This window comes from Camelus ferus, chromosome X (assembly GCF_009834535.1).
Source record: "Camelus ferus isolate YT-003-E chromosome X, BCGSAC_Cfer_1.0, whole genome shotgun sequence".
Classification (NCBI taxonomy): Eukaryota; Metazoa; Chordata; class Mammalia; order Artiodactyla; family Camelidae; genus Camelus; species Camelus ferus.
Window position 1 is genome coordinate 80,485,097 of NC_045732.1, and position 22,185 is coordinate 80,507,281.

The 22,185-nt window shown below is 44.1% G+C and overlaps 1 protein-coding gene across 1 annotated transcript in view; it reads right to left on the reverse strand.

Annotated features, from left to right (window-relative positions):
• The window catches only part of AFF2 (AF4/FMR2 family member 2), a 276,600-nt gene that overhangs the window by 97,230 nt on the left and 157,185 nt on the right, over positions 1-22,185 (reverse strand). The window contains exons 4-6 of the mRNA XM_032475102.1: positions 19,134-19,220; positions 14,051-14,087; positions 13,738-13,771 (exon numbers count right to left, since the gene is read on the reverse strand). Coding sequence (XP_032330993.1) covers positions 13,738-13,771; positions 14,051-14,087; positions 19,134-19,220 — 158 coding nt within the window. The remainder of the gene's footprint in view (positions 1-13,737; positions 13,772-14,050; positions 14,088-19,133; positions 19,221-22,185) is intronic.

Below are 22,185 nucleotides of genomic sequence, written 5' to 3' on the forward strand. Positions count from 1 at the left end.
AAAATGATTTTGCCTTACACATCCATATAATTGACAGAAAAGTGAGGTTATTTTCTTTCCCTCTGAATTGATTTGCCTCAAATATTCTCATTATTTGCATGACATAAATAAGACCTTACAGCCAAAGCTTCCAAGGGAAGTTGTTTGACACTAATAAGTCTTTTTTTAAAGCCACAATAAAAACCCTGATTTTCAATTAAGAGATGAAAGTCAAAATACTAAAATTCTCGAAATAATCACTCAGAGCCACATTCAGGACTCTCCTGCAGACCTGCCTGGTCGTCACAATTGAATGCAGAAAAAGATCTTTTCTCTTTAAAGTGGAGAAGCTCAGTGTGTTCTTGGAAATGATCTGAGACAACTGCATTTGAAAATAAGTCTGAAGTTAGCACTCTACACATAAAAGACCCAGGATTAAACCTGTATAATCAGCTCAGAAAAACCTTCGGTAAAACTGTTCAAGCCAAATTCCGTATGGAAGTTCAAAATTGTGTTTGGCCAAGTGATTGGGTGACGGTTTCAAATGCTTGCATTCGTTTCAGGGGCTGGTTGTTTGGGACAGAGGAAGATGACTTTCCCAGAGCAACCATCTTAGAAGATGAGTAAATCCACCTAACGTCAATCTCTGTCTTGCTGGGAATGTTCGTGTGTGGTTTGATCCTCTCTCCAACAGGGACTAAACATCTTTGTTTTAAAAAGTCAAGCCATCATCAGCACCTTATTGAAAACATCCCACTGAAAGCGGGGCGTTGAGTCTTCTGTGTCCGAGATGTGCTTACAGTTCCTGGCTGCACAGACCTCAAATGACGTTGCACAGCTCAGCCCCCGCTCCCTTTTCAATGGCATTTTGCTCCCTTTGAAATAATGAGTCCAGGTGACCTTTCTACACTGGCTGGAAGGGTTCTTCAGAGAATTCGCGTTCCAAGAGACACTACGCCATGTCTCTAGTTACGCATCTGCCCATCTCACATTGGCTGTGAATCTTCTGTACTGCAAGGGTTCCGTTCATTTCACATGTTAGTCATGAAAACCGTTCTCATTTTCTCCCTAATTTATTGTTAGATTTTTCAGCTCATGGAATGTGTCCATGAACCAGGCAAACTGAAGGGAGAAGAAGGGACTGAAGGATTGGGTTCCCATGAGAACAAGAACAAGACTGTGTTCGACTGACTGCTGCTGAAATCCAGCTTTTCGCTAATTATGAATGAGAATTACGGAACTACCTCTGAGGCAGCCTGTGGCATCTCCATCTCTACTTGGGTTAGCGAGAGCGGCTGGACTATAAATAATTAATATTACTAATGAGCACCCTCTCTAAACCATGGACCCCAATTTCCTTAAAAATATTTTCACCTTTTTTAAGTTCTACAAGTAAGCACCACTTTGCACAATGGATTTGTTTCTGGAAAGTGCATGCAAATTGGTGTTTTGAAAATCAAACCATATTGTAAACGCATGAGATGAGCTTACTATTTAGAGGAAACCCGCAGTGAATCATTTTCAAAGTGAAGGATTCTTTTTAAGGGTGAAAAATTACCTTTTTGTCTGTTTGGAAATAAATGCGAGAATTTTTGTGACAGGTTTGCTGCAAGTGGGAAAACATCTCTATATGTCTTTTCTTCTTCTCTCCCACGTAAAATTGTGAGTTATAATCATTCAGCGATAACCATCATGCAGCCAAACTACGCCGTAATGGAGTGGGCACATGGAAGTGCGTTCGCTCAGTTTTTTTCATTATGAGAGACTGTCATGATTTCTCTACTTTGTTCCTTGCCTTCTGCTGCTGAAAAGGAGGAGCTACTGAAATGCTATTCATGAGAAACACTGCTTTGAAACCTTTGTATATATGCACCTTTCGCATTATTGGAATTAAACTAAGAAAACAGTTTTATACCATCGGTTGAGACATGGGAAATTATTTCATGACTTTAAACTGGAAATGGTTTGATGTGCTCTGATGTGCATAGCGAACTGTCTCATCAAACTTTTTTTTACATGGAATTAAAAGGCAACAATTCTGAACAGAACCATGATTTTAAAAGTCAAGTTAGTTTAGATCTAAAAGCTTTAGCAAGAGTAATGGAAGGAGGTGTGCTTGGGAAGAGGAATACCTCTGACTGTTGCATAAATTTGGAACAGGGTTTCTAGAAGTTTAACATAAAGCTTTATGCAAAAGAACAGTCTTCGGGAGCCCTGTTCTCCTACAGAGGCGGTCTCTTAACCAGGATAATTCAGGCTGCCCAGAGGAAAGCTCACTTTCCAGAACATGGAAATTCATTTACTTGTACTGATATATTTATTTTACGTACAGTTTCAGGTTCTTATAATAATAAAGGTGCCAGTAGAAAATATAATTGGTGTCAGATTCTAAATTAGGTGACAGATTGGAAAGATTTCATTGACCTTCCTTTGATTCTATTTCATACTTAATTTGTGTCACATTCAGAATCAAATTGCTAAAGACAGCTCTTGGCTCCGAATCGTTATCTTCTAAAACTGTTTCAGACCGTCACTTAATACACCACCGAACTATATTCCTTATAGTGTGCTTTATCTAGCAAGCAAAGAAAACAGATTAGTCTATTGGGCCTGAAAGAGATATTCTAAAAAAACAGACACAAATATTTTTAAACAGTGCATATCTACTTTATGGCAGCACTCTCTTAACCCAGTGCTTGGAAGGAGGGGAATAGCACCTTGGTGGATTACTTTTCGTAGTTCACTCAGTAATGTGTTTACTAAGTCACTGTTACAACTACGTGCTGATGTATTTTGATATACAGTAGGTTCGACAATAGTGTGTCTTCTGAGATTTCATTCTTATTTTTAAAACCTATTTAAATGTTATTCTACCTTCCCTCCCAGCAAAAACAAGCTTATTTCTCAAGGGATTCAGAGTCAAGCCTGATCATAATTAAAGGCAGAGTCTGAAATGTCTTTTTAGACCAAGGAAACAGAAGCAGCTACGCAGCATCAGGAAAGATTTGCCCAGGCAAGGGAATAGAGTATTTATTTCACAGAACGGTGGGGCTAGTCCATGACATTTTATTCACATGTTTTCTTATTCATACAAACCCCCTTATGTCCACAAAAAAAAAAAAAAAAAGAGAGTTCAGAAAAGGATTCTGTTTTACTTGATTAGAAAACTGCCAACATGCTTGCCACAGTATTTCAGAAATAGTTATTCATACGTAAGTGAACTAAGCAATCCACAATTATGAAATTACTCCAGTGGTGATTTTACCGAAGTCAAGAGGCTATCCTGGGAATCAGGGCTGAGGGTGTCTTTGGTCAAGTTCTGGTCCTCTGTTATCTTTCAGGCAGTGCTGCCTTTTCCCAAGACAATGGAGTCTGGGTGGATTCTGGGATCGGCCATTCCATGGGCAGGCAGGAAGGCTGTGGTTCAGGGGTCTCCCACAGGTGTCAGCCCGACATAGGTTCAAGCCATGAACCCACCATTATTGGACGTGAGAACTTAGTTTCCATGCATGAACCTCAGTTTCTCTGGTGTAAAATGTGGGTTACAGTGGTGCCTACATCTCACTGGGTTGTGAATATTCAATTAGCTAGTGGACATAAAACAGCATAGTGCCTGGACTTAAGAAGTGCTAGCTTTTATTTTTTTTTAATAATGACAGAATTAAAAGCACAACCATGGCTGTGATAAGAGGCTGTGATGAGCTCCAAGAATAAGAATGTGCCTAGTACCAAAAGTGGACGCAGTTAAGGGATTTTAGCCATTCTTCATTTCTATCCTTGGGGCCTGGGGTAGGTGGCTCAACAGAGGAAATGTTCAGTGTAGTCCAGGTTTGATCATTCTGGAGAGGTCTTCCTCCAACTGAAAGCCTCTGGGACAAGTCAAGGAATGGAGAGAAAGAGCCCCCAGAGTGACCGAAGATTGGGAGGTAGTGCAAAGGGCACTAACTCAGAGCACTCAGTAACAGCGAGCGTTCTAACCAGCAGCATAATGTGTGACAGTAGTTAATGTCTACCGAGAATGTACCTCGCACTGCGATAAGCAAGTCAATCGTTCAGTCCTATGATGCTATTACTATCCCCATTTTACTGATGAGGAAACTGAGTGATGGAGAGATTAAGTAACTTGGCCACGGCCACATGACTAAAAGACTTTGGTGAAGTTGAGATTTGAATTCAGGCAATACGGCACTGGAGCCCGTCCAATTCAGTCTCTACACTATACCCCTTTCCACGGTGAGCCTGCACCCACACATACACTCACGCATTTGTACTTCTTGTGATACCACCTTTTCCGTATGGACTGAGGAATCTAAGAATAAAATATCTCAAAGTGCTAATATTAATTCAGAATAACTGATGCCTTCTAGATCCTTATTTCAGTCCATACCATTCACTGGATAACCATTTCCGGTTATCTCCTGTGTCACAGGTCTCATACTCGTTGCTAAGGAAACGCAAGTGAATCCACACCACCCTTCTCTCCAAGGAGCTTGCAGCCTTGCGAATCTACTATGACAGCAGAGCCAAAGTAGAGCCAGAGGTTCCAGAGCCCTCTCAAGTGGAAGACTGGTGGTGTTTGCTGGGCTTTCCTGTGCATTCCTTGGGGTCTGGAGGCATGTCACGGTTCAGCCATCACTCTCCCAGTCTCCTCGGCAAACAGAATGACCAAACCAGAATGAAGAGACTCTCAAGTGGCATATGAGAGGCAATCTCCCCCCAGGTCTTCGTCAGAGCTACCCCTCAGTGGAGGATGAGAGTTCCTGTTGCTCCATATCCCTCACTCCCAACTACCTGATATTGTCCAACAGGTTTAATATTCGATACCGGTTGTGTGGGAAAGGGTCTGCCAACTTTCTCAGAGTGAGGTCATCACTTCTAGGATGAAATCGCTCCTTTCAGGGAGTTAAAGATGTGTTTTGTAGATGTTGCCCAAGAAATACACATTCATCTCCGGGTGTAGCACATCAGGAAAAAAAGAAAAAGCCCAATCAAATAAAAAAAAACAAAACCCCACTATGGAGCCACAGACGTAGCCCACCACTAACTCTGCAGCCAGATTCACTACGATCTGCTTGTCTTGAGAGAGAAATGCAAAAAGAAGGGCACATGGAGAATCCCTGGAATTGCAGATGCCTCAATCCTCAGCTTCTTCTGAGGTCAGGCACCCTATATTGCTTGCTTCCTCTTTCTCTGGCTTTGGGAGCATCAATACAACTTCCAGCTCTTCATGCCACTGGGGAGACCAGTGACTGCTTGCTCCCTTGACCTGAAAGTCTGTTGCATGCCTGTAATGTACCTCCGCCCTGCGCAGAACCCCGGCCACAGCAATCCGTGGTCTGAAAGTGGCTGCCATATGGACTCTGGGCCACTGAGGTTTGTGTGGGATGGAGCCCCGGAAGTATCTTCTCGGAGCGCCTTTACATCTTCAGTGCGCCTCTTGGCTTCCTGCCACCCTGAATATCACAGTTCTTCTGGAGTAGTATAAATTGAGCTGAAGTTGATTTAAATTTCATGCCAAAAACCGCGTTGCTTCAAACCACAACGATTTTTTTATGTTTAAAAAACCCATCAAGATGTAATCTTTTTGTACCGCCCCTTTCCAACACACACACACACACACACACACACACACACATTTTCTAGCAGACAGAAAGGCAGATTATTTCAATCAAGTGGCTGTCGCTGACAATCATAAGCAACCTTTCTTCAAAGTTCATGGCAGCAGTGAACTTTTAAATTTCTTAGTGACTGTCAGGATCTAATTTTCAAGGTACGATTACCACAGTAGCAATCTGGAATTTTAATCCAGTTGTAAAGGTCAAGACGGGTCACTGGTTTCAGGTCCTCTTCAAGCTCTGAATAAGAGAGCACCCTCCCCCCAAAAAAGCACGAAGATAAAGGACAGACCTATCCCCGGATTCCACTCTCTAAGACAGTGAGATTGTCAAACATATGTGATTTGTTTTAGCTTTTCAAATTCTCTACAAATGCTCAAAAACTATGACTAAATCAAATGAGATCTTGTGTGTGGGCAGGTGGGTAAGAAAATGCACTCAACTCTTCTCAGCGTGGTGGAACATCCAGGACCGTGCTGGGGGCAATCTAATCTAAGTAGCAGGGGAGAGCGGCCCGCACGCTGATTGGTTTCCAGTCCATTGCTCTCTGTCGGCACTGGGAATTGATCCCTTGATTCAAACCACAAAGACACAACACTTGTGAGAAGTGATGGCGGATATTAGCCAAAAGAGCGCTCAACTAGGAGTCAGGAAGCTGGGACTGAGCCTGGCAACAGTGAGCTGTGTGAGCTTGGGGCCCTTAAGCCGCCTGAGCGTGAGTTTCCTTACTTCTAATGTGGGGAGAGCAGTAAGGCGAATAATTGAAGGCCAAGCCCGGGCCTGAGCTCATCCGATGGTGGCGTCCTTCGCTACGCAGCTTGAGCAACAGCGCATCTCCATTTTATGTAAGTCGAAACAAAGACTCAGAAACACCCCCAGTGACCTCATCCAGTCACGTGGCAGGAAGTGAGAGCGCTGGGGTTTGAGCCGCCCAGAAGTGGAGGCCGGGCAGCTGAAGTCTTTCAGGAGCAACAGCAAATCCCTCCCCTGTCTCCTGGCTCCCCAAAATGAGTCAAGACCAAATATCACAAAGATAATGCTCTGTGGGGAAACAGAAAATGTCCCCGAACTAGAAGGTATTATCTGTCTCTGGACATGATTAATAATTGTTCAACTGAAACTGTCAACGGGGGTGACAGATAAGGTACCAGAAAGAAAAGTTCGAGTTTCATGATCCAAGAATCCTACAGTGAAATTCTGTCTCTCTCTAAAACTAGCTTTGTAATCTTGAGCCCATCACTGAAAGGCTCGAAGACGAAATTTCCTTCTTCATAAAGTCAGTTTCAGCTTACAAAGGTGTCGTGAGGACAGAAGGTGAGGAGAGGAGTGAACCAGAGAAATGGCATAGTGCAAAGAACTCCAGGCAGGCCTGGTCCAGTGCTATCGCTGGCATCGGCCACCCGGCCTCTCTGAGCCCTTGAGAGGATAATCCTGGGAGTGGTGATGATGATGACATCCCATTTCATAGATGCTGTAAGGATGAACTAGCTACTGCTTGTAAAATGTTTGCCACAGAGCCTGGCACATAGACGGTGCCTGGAAGTGGTGACCGCAATTACCCAAGCACAGAGCTCACGTGTAGTTAGTTTGCTTCCCTTCTGTCTGTAGAACAGGATATAGGAAAATGATTTTGGAGCAATACAGAATGACCCTCTCAATTTCTAGACATTATGTCCTAGACAATTTCTAGATATTACCAGCCATCAGAACTTTTTTGGGTTTTTCTCTTGAAAATCTAGAAATATTCCACCTCGTTATAATATTCAGCTAGCTATCTGGGATTTTAAAAGTGGGCAACTTCTGCAGAAATGAGGTCACTCCTGAAATTAGGCAATGGAGGTGGCAGAACTGTAGGTTGGTTCCTCTGTAAATCATTACCTTCTAGATCCTTCTACACCCTTTTCTCCCTCATTCCTCTCTTAGGCACCCTGGAACCCTCACCAAGGACCAAGTGGCATATAAGGGGTTGTCCGGGTACATAATGGGTGCAGAGATGGCACAGGGTAGCAAAGAAAAGTAATTTTGTTCCTTTGATTTTTAGGAAGCATACTCCAGTCGGATCCTGCTCTGTTCCTCGGGCCCGATATTGACAGCATATTTGGAGATGTCAATCAAATCGTTTTGAGACCTTTTCCTTTTTTGATCCTCATTAGTAAGGTGGATAGGCAAACCACAAGGAAAGGCATTTGTCAGATTTTTCAATTGATTTTACAGCTGTAATTGTGCAAGCATCTGTGGTGTTCTACCAACACCGCTCCCCACGCCTCAGTAAAATGGAAGGGCTTTTAGCAGCTCTGAGAAGGTGTCGAGAGCAGGCCATTTAAACAGAGCGTCCCTGATAACGTAATTGCGGCAGAGTACCTGGCTGTTTGGGAAATGCTTGGTCAGATGGAAAAGCAGAATGAATAGTTCAAAAGTGCACTGCGTAGTCCTTCTCATCTACTCCAGTCTCAGCTGGGTGTTTTGTTTTGGGTTTTGGTTTGTTTCTTTTTAATTTCTAGGGACGATCCATGGGGCTTTGCACATGGTTGCTGTATTTTCTTCACTCTGGTTGCTGAGCTCTGGCCCTGCAGCCACCTGGGGAATCTGGGGACAAGGCAGCGCGTTCTAGTGGGAATGGAAGCCTCGCTTCTGCGCCCAGCACTGCCACTCCCTAGCTGGGGGACTTTAGTGAATATCTCCCCCTCCCTAAGCCTGGCTTCTTCTCACCTGGCTACCTAACAGGACTGCCGTGATACTCACACGAAGTTAACGCATTGTGTGAGAGTGCTATGAAAGGATCAATCACCAGGCTCATGAGAAGGCGCCCCAGTCATAGCATTTTACAATCTAGTAACGGAAAAAAGAGCGTGCGTGTATGTCCGTGCATCTCATTAGATCAGAGGCATCAGAGAGGCCTGATATGTTGGGATAGAGGATGTACAAGCACGTATGCGTGCGTGTGTGTGTGTGTGTGTGTGTGTGTGTGTGTGTGTGTGTGTTATCCAAACACTGCGTTCATTTATACAACTGGAATCACATTAACTTTGGTCCCTCGCTTATTAACGTCAGTGACTTCCCCCAGCATTATTTGCTTCACTCCCATTTACTGGTCAAAATGGTGAGAAGAACTTAGAAAGAAAGCCACTGGTTGATAACACAGGGGATAACTTTAAAAAGTTATTCCACTAGGAGGATATAAAATAAAACAACTTTCCAATTATCAAACACGTTGGTAAGCATGAGAGGTGATGGACAAACCTCTGGTAAAAATGGACCCAAACATCAGTTCTTTTCTTTTCATTTTGATTTGGCAAAATGGAGATTCTGGAGAGGGATGGTGTTCCCATTAGAGGCCACAGAAATCACCCTTCTGGGGATTCTGTGTGGTGGGAACATCCTTTACAGGCTTGGATCTTTCCACATCACCAAAGGAAGCATCATACAGGCCCGGTGACACCATCTGGCTGCAGGCCCTGAGCCTACAGAGTCCACAGCAGCATGTCCTGTATCTGAGAGGCCTGACTCAACGACAATATTCAGATCTAATCCTTTCCCTGATGGAAATCAAAATGACAGGGCCCATTTCTGCTGGCACTGTGGTCAGCCTGCTTTGGTCTGATGCCAGGGCAAGATCACACCTGAATTCCTATCAGTAGGGCCCTCTCCGAAGTGCCCATGCGATGGCTTTAGTGTGGGTTAAGAGCATGCGTGCTAGAGTCTGTCCTGTTGTGGTTTTGTTACTGCAGCCCTTTAGGGGACATTCAAAGTCTCTGAGTTTGGGTTCCTTCTGCTGTCGAATACAATGCGGGTGACTCCCGTGGGCTTGTAAAGAGAGGAAGTGCCTGGCACGACGTAGGCCCTCAGCAAATCTGAGTTAGTGGAGGTCTGGGTGTTATCAGTGTGAGCGCAATCTTCAGTCATCTGGGAGCGCCTTGAGGGGAAGACGTGCAGGGCTCCACCCTGAGTTTCCACAGCGCCTCGCCCAGAGCCCTGCACACCGTACGGGCTCAGTGCGTTTTTGTTGAAAGGAATGAAAACTTGAATGAATGAATATAAATGAGGATACAAATCAGGTAGGAAAGAGGAGCTACTTGACTTCTCCCCGAGAGAACGAGACATCTGTTTCTAATTACAGAGGGGTCTCAAAATCCACCTGAAAGACAGGCATCTTGGGCACATGAACAAAGACACAGAAATCAAACTGGATCTTTCGAAGACTGATGCTCTCCAAGCAAAGCCATCTACAGTTTCAGCTTCTATAACGGAAGTGGAGTGCCACAGCTCCCATAGAAGGAGCCCCAGTTGTCAGTCCGGGCGCCCAGCAAGCACCGGCAGCTTCAGGGCTTCTTGACTCGAACATTCCAAATGCCAATATTGCTTGTTGTCACATTAGCCAATATACAGTCCTCAAAATAAAACCCTCTTGATGTCTGATTCCTCTTCTTAAGGACCTCATGCTGATTCATTTCAAACTGTGAATTACCTTTAATTCACAGCTTAAACAGGCTGCCAAAGTTTGTTTTCTCTGCTCCCAGGTGGCTGTCCCCGATGCAGTGGAGAACTTCCAAAAATATATTAAGTCCTTAGGAAGGGTTGGCAAGCTCTAAGATGCACGGCGTACAAGACAGGTTAAAAGCAAGAATTGGCACACGTCTCGGTTTGAAAGCCGGAATGGCTGCGACCAGGGACAGTCACCAAGATTACCGGCTTATTGGGAGAGTTTAGTTTGGCTTTTGTAAGCCTCAACCTGATGAGTAGTATTTCTAAATTCCAAGTACCAAATCATGTACTCTGATTAAGAATTAATCTGATTAAGAAAAGAACAGTCATTTTCCCCCTGCCTCGGTACACTGTTCCTTTGCTACCGAAATTGTATCTAAGTAGCAGATCAAATACCTTCTTACGGAAGAATGCATGAAATTGCTAGAGATGCAGTTCTCAAACCTCAGATCAGATTCTCAAAGAAAAGGTTTCCAGTGATGAAAGTCTGGTAGAAAGATGGTCAGGGTTGTAATGAATTTGGGGGGGGGGGGGGCTTTGGTAAATTTTTTTCAAAATTCATCTAAGAAATAATGTAATGCTTGTTACTGGTCATAGCCAATGGGAAAACATTCTAATTATCTTTCTACTCCCTGTGGTAATGATATCTTCATACCACACAGAGAAAAGTTTAGAAATAATGATATTGTGGTTAAATAAAGCAAATTTGACCTGGCTTGGAGTTATCTCAAACAGAGAGGCATAATCTCTTGCAGGAGTACTTCTTACCAGCTTCAGCTCTTCAAGTCTATTTTGAAGGTTGCATCAGGTACAAAAGGCCATGTTTGGTGTACCACATCCCTGACCTCATTAGATGCCATGAGGAGGGACAGCCCAGTGGGAAAAGAGAGGGCTTGGAGCCCACACAGCTGTCAGCCTGTACTCAAGCTTTCCCAGTAAGAGCAGCAGAACTCACTGGGCCCTTCTGTGTACCCATAGCCAACATGTCCAGTCGTGGTAAATGAGCATGGTCGGTGTCTGTGCCCACTGGACTGTGTACCCTTCATTGGGACGGACTGTACTCTAGCTTCGCTCTTCTCATCTGTAAAATGGGAATAGTTTGGAGCCCCTCCAGGATGGCTGCTAAGTATAATAGGATGATGTATATGAAAGCACCTGCCATGGGACCTGGGACGTAGCCTGGCACATGTCCCAACAGCACAATGATTATTGTCGGAGATGCCCGCCATTCCTGTGAGTATAATTTCCTTTCCTCCTGACAAGTGCTACATCCAAGCATTTGTCCATGTGGCATGCAGACCTGTCCACAGGTAAACTGGCCACAACTAGTCTGGCTTTGTACGGCCTTTCAACAACTCTCTGGGTCCATGGCTCCAGTTCTCCAAAGCTCAGGTTTGCTGCTGGGTCAGACCTAGAGAGAGCAGCAACTGTCAGAAGCACGGAGACTGGCTGGTTCCCAGCATGAGCCCAGGGACCCTTGCGCTAGTGTTTTCAGACCTGGTGCCCATGCGTGCAGTCCTTATAAACAATCCAGGCCCAAATGGAAGCTCTGCATTTCATCATCTGGGGAAAAGAGGTCAAGATGAGGAAAACTAGTAAAGTAGCCCAGTGATCAGGGGATTCTGCTTTACGAGCCCCGTCTCTCCCTACTGCGGGAAGTGTCAGGGGCGTGCCTAGGAAATTCACGACACTGCAGTTCGCAGGGCACCTCTCCCGCCGCCAGGCTGCCCTGTGGCCGTTCCCCTCCAAGCTCCAGCCACCAACAGTCTGTCTCCACTCAGGATCTTCCTAGTTGCCTGGAGGACTGCCCTGCCAGATGGGAAGTCCTAGAAGCTGACTTCAAAAGCACACTGTAGTAAAATATGGGAAGATGGTACTAACGGCCAAGCTGATAATAATGTGGAAGGTGAAAATAAAAATTATTCTTAGAATTCTGATGTGTCCTGTGTTAAACCTGTACACTGCCGCAAGAAGGGAATGAGGTCTTCCCGCTGAAGCCTGCTGGACGGCGCTCGGACTTCAGATTAAGTGGCTAATAGAGAGCAGCTCACTCATAAAATAGACTCAGGGTTTTCCAGTTTTATCAGTGCTTCCTATAGAGAACTCCAATCGTAGAGCGCACTATATAGCCTGTGCTACGAAGCACCGGTCTCTAGAAATGCAGCCTCTAACTATAAACCACAATTGACAAGATTATTTCTGTTAGTTACAAACTACTGAAATACTGTATTTTTTGGTCTATATGGAAATCAGCATATTTAACAGCAGGAGCCTAATAGTCTTGCTTTAAGAGTAGGATCATTTTACAATGGAAAAGACATTTTTATTTGTTTTCATGTCTGGAAATCTGCATTGATTTCCTGAATGTTCAACTGTGTGTGTGTGTGTGTACACATGCACAAATGTGCATGCATGTGAATTGTACTGACTTTGTAGTAAGAGTGTTTACTAGGATAACAAGGGGGAGGGCCATTCAAAATGATTAATGGAAAAGCTGGAATGAACAATATCAGAGATGATTTTGATTGCCAGGTTTCCATATAATTTGCTCCTTAAGTCAAGGTTATAGTTTTATTTTCCCCTTCTCTCTCTTTCTTTCTCAATTATTTAAATGGAGAATTCTTGGTTGTTGAAATTGAACCTCGATTTAGAAGGCACAGATGAGGCCAGAAAACCAAAGAAGAGGACTGGTGATGGGGTCAGGGCTCTGGGGGCTTTGCCACTGAACAGAACTAAGAACGTGGAAATACCGTTGACTTTCTCAGAGCTTTGGTCTATTTGGGAGTCATTCCCAGTTGTGTTATGCAATTATTCCTGATCTTCCCAAAGGTGAGCAATTCACTTCAAGTGTGCCATTAGGCCACTTGAATGTCATAAATTATTTCATTTTGAAAATTTTCAAGTATGTGACTATTACTCACACAGAAAAGTCGACTTCCATCTTCTATTATTAGGAATGAAAGAAGTTGTGAGAGAATGACTCCCTTGATACGCTCTTGGACAAATGGATATTACAAAATCTACAAGAGTTAATCTGAGGAAATTGGTTTCTCCATACTCCTCCTTCGGTTAACATTAATAATAAATGAAGACAGGGCTGAGCGAATGGCAGGGCCCCGGCTTCTGACCCCAGCCTAGTGTCACGTAAGCTCTTATTCCCTCTCTTTCTGAGTGCCCTTGTTTATCTTTCACATACAGCCACCGGACGACCTGCAAACAGCAAGGTCTCGGGCTGACTGGCCGGAGCAATCCACTCAACATCCCCTGTCCAATCATGGCTGCGTGGGCGTGTCCCTTCTCCATCCCAGTCAGTGGTGGCTGCCGAGTACACACAACAATGTCTGTGGCTGAAATGACATGATGCTCCAACAATGGGTCAAAAATCACAGTTGTTTTCACGTCCTAGGTATTGACCGTGCCTGTGTCTACATTGTTAGAGAACTGAATGGTGATCTCACTCATTTTGACAGTGACTTGCTTATCGTGGGAAATCTCTTTCTTCCTTCTGATCAAACTCCACATTATCATGAGGCAAGGTTCATATTTTCAAGGAACGGGAGAACAAGATGCGCTCAGCACTCAAGTCCCTTTTCCTTGCCAAATGTCCCCCAAAGAGGCCTGTTTCAGAAACCCAAGTACTCACGGCTTGAATGATACTGACTTTGCAGAAGCTCTGCTGGTCGGGTCACTCCACTCTGAAAAGAAAGGGCAGAGACGGTTACTGTCCGTGTTTTCTGCTGCCAAATGACAATTCTGAATGAAGGTGGTCTTGAACATGCAGCCCTCCCAGTTATACTTTTTCGTGAATAAAATAAAAAAGGATGGGGGAAGAAAGGACCCAGCTGGGTGTCTCACAACGTGGCTTTTTGTTAATTATTGTTATTTCATGTTTTTATGCTACTAGGTAGGAAAGAGAAGAAAGTGAGGGAGAGGAGATGATGGTTTGGACCAAGAAGGATTTTTAAAACACCTACTTTGTAAGGCGAATCCTGGGGTCAGATGTTGGGATTCCTAGAAGGAAGAAGACATACAATATGAACAATAGTGAAATGATACAAGGGGAACAAAAGGTCTATTTGTTATTGCTGAAGGTATAATTTGACTAATATTGGCAAATAGGAAACCACTGTTAGCAGCTTCATTAATGAGGCTACTGTCTGTAGCTCTATTTCTTGGATAAACATTTGCTAGCCAAATGCACTGCATCAGGACCATTACTGCTGTTTTATCAGAATTGCAAGCAAGACTGGTATCTATTTGGAAATATATGCAACATGGGAACAAATGACCCCTATGTGTGAGATTCGAGTGGATAATTTCTCACTTAACTAGGCAATGATGCCTCTGTGGAAGTGAAGGGGACTTGGTTCAACCAAACGATTGCCTGTCATTTTTGAAGAAGCGGAAATAACACTGCAATGGATAGATTTGCTCAGTTATTCCACTTTATAGCAACAACTCCAATTTTCTACCTTAACTGTGACACATATGCGATAGATGTATCTAGTTTTCACCAGAGAAGTGTTCTTAAAATTTCACCACCGATTTGGTGGAGAGGAGAAAGCAATTTGAACTATGCTAGTGGAGCACATTATTTAAAGGGATTTACATTTCATTTGAAAGTCACCCTAAACAGCATTCATTCAGTGTTTGGAGAAATCTGGATTTGCACATATTGGGCTCTCTGGGACCGTGGCACAGCTGTGTGCATCCTGACCACACTTGCAGGCAGAAGCAGGGCTGTGATGTACAGGGCACCCACACCTCCGCGCAGATGGGAGAGAGCATTTCGACTGCAAAGCAAGTGGCCCCAAACTGAAGACAATGAATTCAAGTTAATGAAAGAATGAGTTCTATCGATCACTGCCGCACGTTATCTACTCTTTAAGCCTAATCTTGCCACCGCACCCTATGGAGTAAAAATAAGATCACAGCATAATTTCTCTTTAAGAGAAGTAAGCAAGAACGGTGATGCAGTGTCTTAATCTAAAGTGAACTCTACAATCTCTTTAGCATGATTCTGTTGGCCAACAGACTTCTCCTGGCATGATCACCACTCCATAAGGTGACCATGAACTCCACAAGAGATGGAAAAGGCCTCTCAACTAAAGAGCTAGCACTGAGCACATGTAGTTTGCAGTTCAAAGGCTTCTTACTCTCAGTGATGGAGAACCGACTTTTGACAAAAGACCCTGACAATCTTGGCCATTTGATTCCCACCCCTTAAGCAAGTCAGAGATGGCGAGGAAGGGGAAACACTTCTGGAGAAACAGCCACTAGGAATATTGGGATGGGAAAACCACCAGCACGGGGGCCAAAGAAAATGACACAGCAAAGTCAGGACTTAAAAAGCACAAAAGCCTATGACCGCTTAATATAGAAGGAGTCATTCCTGCCCATCTTAATAGCTCCCGAGGAGGCAGTTACAGCTTAGTACATGAACGGATGCTCATAATAATGCCTAAGTTATCCAGAAAGACTAACGTGTCTTCAAGATAACTTTTAGAAGTCACGAAAATCTTAATTAAATTTCAAAATTATTTATATTACATGATTTCTATGGAAGGTTAACCTTTGGTTATCCAAGAATTCCGTGTATCCAGAACACCTCATTTCTCAGAGTGTCAAATAAAATGAGTAGTTAACCAATTGTATGTCCTTAACTATATACCAATATCTCTACCTGTTTGTTTTTTTTAACAAGAGATTTCATTTCAATTGAATAGGGCAAGTTTGGGCTTGTATACCTTTAGGAATCAAACAACAAGTCTCAAAGTCAAATAAATCAAATATCTGATTAGAGAGTGAAACATGCAGCTACTGGTCCCAGAAATCTGGACTGAATTTTTACCCTTCATCCAAGTATTTTGGACATTAGACCCAAACAATCAGTTGTTCGAGGCATCAGGGCAGCGATGCATGAAACACATTGGAGAGTTATATTATTTAGTGAATTTGAGTCATTTACATCATGTATTCTTGATACAGTGTTTAATGTGTAGCTGGGTGAGCCTTTTTAAAACCAGAATTCCAAGCAAATGAAACACCTTTGGATAGCACCCAAGTCACGGTGCATCGATACCCACCCCGGCTGCAAATGGCTTGTTGGGGGAAAGCATCTGTACTGTTCACGCAGTAACTGTTGATGCACGTAATACAACTGTTTTCATGTCTGACTTTGATCTGTGCATTTCTTACACAGACATGTCACATAGGTAATTTTACAAGTAGAACGTAATGGTGCCAAGTTGTTTTTACAAACTTATGTGAGGCTATTTTAAATAACAGCCTTGATGGTAATCCTATAATCAGAGGCTCCTGTAGGAACTAGATGCCAGAACAGGGGTCAGCAAACCTTTCCTGTAAAGGGCCGGAGAAGAAATAGTTTAGGATTTGTGGGGCAAACAGTCTGTGTCCCAGCTCTCCAGCTCTGCCACTGCAGTGTGACAGCAGGCTTAGACAATGCATAAATGAATGCCTGTGGCTGGATTCTAAGACAGCTTGATTCATAGGCATTGAAATTTGAATTATACATCATTCGTATTATTTCATACCACTCATCTTACTCATCACATTCATCATAATCTTCATATTCTTTTTGTTTTGAAAATCTTAACCATTTAAAAATCTAAAAAACCCAGGGGCTGTAGTGTGCCAAACTCTGTCTAGAGGACTTCGACCTCCATGAAACCTTTATTGAACCTCCTTGGAGGAGGTGACCAGCTCCCTCAATTCTGCTTAGCAATGGACTCCCTTCCTTGTGAGTTTTCCCATTCTCTGCCAGAAAACGCAGCATTTTAACTTTGAGATGGATAAGGGAACTTCAGTGAGTTGAGAATTTTCAAATCTCTCTGTTTTTATAAGTTCATAGAATTACAGACTATTTGATCTGAAAAATCCAGTGGGATTGTATAGTACGCACACACGCACACACACAGAGTACAGATAGGGAAACTGAGGCTCAGAGGAACTTGAACAGAGCCATACTGCCAGCAGACGGCAGAGCCACGATTAAAAGCAGTCAGGTCCGCAGCATCTAAGAGCCCTTCCACTGGGCAACCTCTGCCGTGAAGGTCAGAAGCGGATGCTTTCTGAGAGGGCGGTGCCCCTTAGTTGTGGGGCAAGCCCCCCAGTGACGTGGGTGCTGCAGATGCCCATGTTTTGGGAGGTGGAATTCGAGCTGGAGCATCTGTCAATCTGTGTGATAAACACTTCACTGGAACACTGGGATCTAAAAAACCGGTTCACTCCTTTATTAGCTGAGTGATTCCAAGCATAATACTTTACTCTGTGTCTCGGTTTCCTCCTCCATCAGTCAGGGATAGTAAATTACGAGTGTCTCTGAGTTACAGTGAGGACGGAATTATTTACTCTGCATTAAGTGCTTAGAGCAGGCAAAGGCACATCCCAGTGTTATATGTGTTGTTAATGTTATTATTGCTATTTAAAATGTACTTCTCTTTCACACCCACATTTTGGCAGGAATCAGGTGAAGCAAGAGCGCGGGCGGGTTGCCATCTTGGTTTCACCATTTTCTCCCACTTGCTTCTACCTTTATCAGGAGGTTGATGGTAGCACAGATACTTGGCAGAAAATGCAAATCAGGCCCGATTCCAAATCGTGCACTTACTACAAAAGCCCACTTGAACAACCAGTTCTACTGCATACACTTGCAAACGTCAAAATTGCGACTTGCACAAGTTACCTCCAAAACTGGAGAACACGGCTGAAAACACTGCAATCGCTGTACAAGTGTTGGCTTCAACGCCTGAAACAGATGAATTGCTCCTTTGGCTGGGACGCTGGGGAGGATGCCCACCCCAGGGTGGCCGGGGGAGGGAGACGGGGGCTCCGGGAAGGGACTACAGGGACAGAGGCTGCTGCTGCTCACTTAGTTCTGAGCGCTTTCAAAGGCGGAAGGGAATCATTAAACGCAGTTTATGCCAATGTTACTCGCAAAATAATAACCCTCAAAACTAAAGGATGTGATTGGGTTTCTCCTACAAATAAAGTCCAAACTCCTTGACCGGCATTCAAGGCCTTTCTGGGAAATGCACTTCTCTGCCGGGGGTTCATCTCTCTCTACTTCCCATCACACAAACTGAGATCCAGCCACTCAGGATGGCAACAGTCCGGATCCCAGCACGACCCCTCATCGCCTCGTGCCTTTGTCATCCTGTTCTGCATGGAGTATCCTTGGGCCCTTCTTCACCTGGCAGAGTTGTAAGCAGCCTCCAAATGCTGCTACCTCTGAGCACTTCCCCAATGCCCCAGGGAGTGTTAGGGTCCTTCTCTGAGCCTTTTATTCTCTGAGAAGACACTTGCTACATTGTTTTGTTGTTTCGTGTTTTTCTTCATCGCTAACTTTGAGTCTATCGTATGTCCTCAGTAAGTGGTTTCTGAATAAATGGATGGATGGGTGGATAAATGGGTGGCTGGTTAACTGCATGGAAGGAAGACAGAAAGGAAGATATTATTTTTTTCTTGTAAAGTATGTCATCAGAATAGCCATGTCTACTCAGGCATTTGAAAAACTGATGGTGAGAAAAAATTTTTACTGGGAGCAAGTGAGGAAAAAAATTACATTAAACATTTGACGATAGGACTGTAGGAGAAAAAGTTCCGTCAGTATGATGTGTCAGGGTGTGGGCATCCACCTGCTTGTGAGCGAAGACTGCAGGTGATACACAAAAGTGAAAATCGATCCATTAGACTGAAGAGCATAGGATTTTTTTTTAAATGAAAAACAATCTTGAATGTTGTTACATCATGTATTTGGTCTTTCTTAAGGGAGGAGTGCACCCTTCTCTCTGGTTCATCAGCTCGGGCAGGGTAACTCGGCGGGGGCAGTGCTCTGGGTAGTATGACTTGCATGCCAGTGTCTGCTGCTCATTCTCTTAGACTCTCTTTCAAGAAAAATGCTATTTATATCAACATCCTGAGGGACACGAGAGAGTCTAACCAAGGCCATTTCTAGTTTTAAGAATCCAACTGGAAGATTGGTATCATGGAAATAAGATCAAGGAAAATGGCGGAAGGAAGATGGAGATAACTGACCTGTCCCGGGATGGGAAATGTGCTCTGCTCAGAGTTTCCGGGAGTGTGCATGGCAGTAAGAGGAGTAGGCCAGGGATGGGTCATCTCCTGATGAGGAAAAACAAAGCAACTTTATTTGTGGGCACTTTGAAAATGAAACACCTTCCTGCCACTAAACACAGTAGGCCTTTTCTAAATACTTACTGACTTAATTGGCCTAATTTTTTTTCCAGGGAAATTTAAAGTTATTTGGTCCATTCCCCTGGCCCGTACTGGTGCTTGATGCCCATCTGTGAGACAAAGGGCCATCCCACATCCACTTGCACACTGCCAGTGACGGCAAGCTCACTACCGCTTGAAGCAGCCCAGCCCCTGTTGAGACAGCCTGATCACACTCTTCTTCCCTGTTGGGAGCTAAAAACCTGTCTGCCAGGAGCTTCAACCTCTGCATCACACTTTGGAGCCACATGGAACATGCCTCGTCTTCTGCCTGACAAGCCTTCTGCTGTTGGAAGACAGCAGTTGTACCCCTGGGTGCTGTCTTGTCTCCAGTCAAAGGCATCTGCAGCTTGTTCATTCAGTTATCGGGAACTTTCAACTTTTCTTCTAATGCTTGAGTTCTGCATTCTGTCAAGCACCTTAGGTGCTCCCAGGAGGGACACCAGATCGCCTGGGGCTCTTCTAACTCGGGATATTCTGTTGCAGGTGTGATCTGCCAGCTCCCAGGAGGGTGGCCCCATCACCACCCTTGTTCTGGATACTCTGATGCTCATTTCTCTTGACGTAGCCTAATAGTTAGTGACAAGATTACGCCCAAGCTGTTGACTTTTTCCATGCAAAGAGGAGGCCACCAAGGAGCATTCGTTCTCATTTAGAGAGAAGGTGACACTGGGATCGGCAGCTCTGTTCCACTCAGCTAGACACAGTGCATTTGTAAATTCAATTCTCAATGTAGGAAAAGCCCCTCAGGTGCCCACTCTCTGCTATCAGTGGGGACACCTAGGTTCTCTCACTCACTTTGAAAAGAGATGCTGTTCAAATCTTGCTTGAGTCTTAGGGCTCGTGGCCAATATGCTTTACCCAAAGAGTAAGAATAATTAAGTCACATGCTCAACATCCCAGCCTCAGAGAGATGACAAAGTTTGTGAGGCAGGAGGGTGCCAGCATGTGTTGATATATAAACATTAAACATAAAAATTAATGTAATGATGGAAATAAAGGCGAGCTTTGGGGGAGGGGTGTAGGGGTCAAAGTTCACGAAAGGTTTTTTTAATGAGTCAGTTACATAATACTTTTCCCCACTCTTCATGGGTAACATAATTAGTCATTTCAAAGGTAATATTAATAAGAACTCTCAGGTAGCACTAAAACATGGTTGTTTTTTTCCTTCTATAATTATCCAGTTCAAAAAGAGTCTTTGATGTCTGAAGAGCTGTAATGCAAGGAGCTACTTCACAGATTCATTCACGGTGGCGCCGCTGAAGCAGAATTTGTAAGTACGATTCCGAGGAGCACTGACACAGATTGGATTCTACCTAGCACTGTTTTAAAAGGAGGCGGTAAGTACATTAAAAATGCATACAAGATTTAGAGGGGATGCTTAACCTACTTAAGAGAGAGACTATTTCCAAGTGTTTCTGAGTTGTGCATTTGTATGCGGTTGATAACGTTCGTGACAAATGCTACTTCTGTATTCATCAAAACTGGCCCAAAAGTAACTACGTGACAACAGTTTAAAGTGGCATTCCAATTACTCTGTATCTTTCAGTACTCGATGATTTCTTTTAAACTTCAGAGAGTTTTTCCTGAGTAAGGCTGGTCTTCTCCAATATTAGTCCCATCATTTAAAAGACATGTCCTACTGAGCCAGAGTCAACCAAGGGGCAGTATGCCGCAGCCTGGGATAGGAACGTTGTTTCTTTTCAGCAACTAGGGAAAAAAATGCCTCGATCAATGAGGGGCTGAGTTATACATCCCTTTCTACCCCTGGCATTAGCAGTGTGCCTCTGGGTTTATTAAAATAAGGTGTTTCAGAGCCCTGGATGGATGAATCACTTCTCAAAGGTGTACCATCTCCCTTCTCCCCCAGACCCTCTGTATTTACTCGTGGGCAGAATCTGATTATCTTGAATTCCTGTCGGAGGGCACCGCCCTGCTGGCCAATCCACATGAAACTACATGCACTTTCACATTTTCAATTACAACTGATTCTCTGTATTTGAAAATGTGAGATTTCAGGAAACAGCAAGCTGACTCTGTGGTACCATCGACACATTTGATTAAGATGGGGAGAAGGTAGTTGAAAGGAATATAATTTCCTGAAAGGCCATCTTCAGCCAGGACCGTTGGAGCAAGCTCTATCCATTCTCAAAATGAGTTAGACCTGGAATGTGTGGAATGCTCTCAGCAGATTTTTCATTGTTATTCTTTTCATCCGCTCTTGAAGGATATTAACTTATTTTTATGTTCTTGCTACTCCTAAGATAAGAACACCTACGCACTCCTATCCAACTGTCCTAACCCTTTGCCTGTTCATCAGGTGGGGATGAGCACTTGCTCCAGCGTGTGCCAAAGCTCTGACAACAGACTCCAGTACCGAGCACCTGGACTCCACAGCAAGCACTGCTTCTCCATAAAAAACACAAATCTCACACACACACACACACACACACACACTCACGTGGGTGTGCACACAGGTGCTCACACACATGTGAAATTGATCTGAAACTACTTCATCTCTGGGCTCCGTTGACCCTCCCCGAGAAAGACAAAGCAGGGGCTCACACCCCCACTGGGCAGTTGAGGTAGTGGAGGTTCTGACAGATGAAGTCGCTTGCGCACAGCCTGACATCAGCCATAAGTGAACGCGTGCACACGTTTTCTGCGACACCAGATGGGTCTCCCGTTCGTAAGGCTGGCTAACGTGGTTCACGGAGAAATGACTAAGTAAGCAGTGCCGCTTTATCTTTCAGGATCTGACAAAGAATAGGCTTCATAAGCGACAGCACATCCTGCAGAGTTCCTAACAGCCGTGCAGATGCTGACACCTCTGTGACCTGAGCCCTCCCTAGCC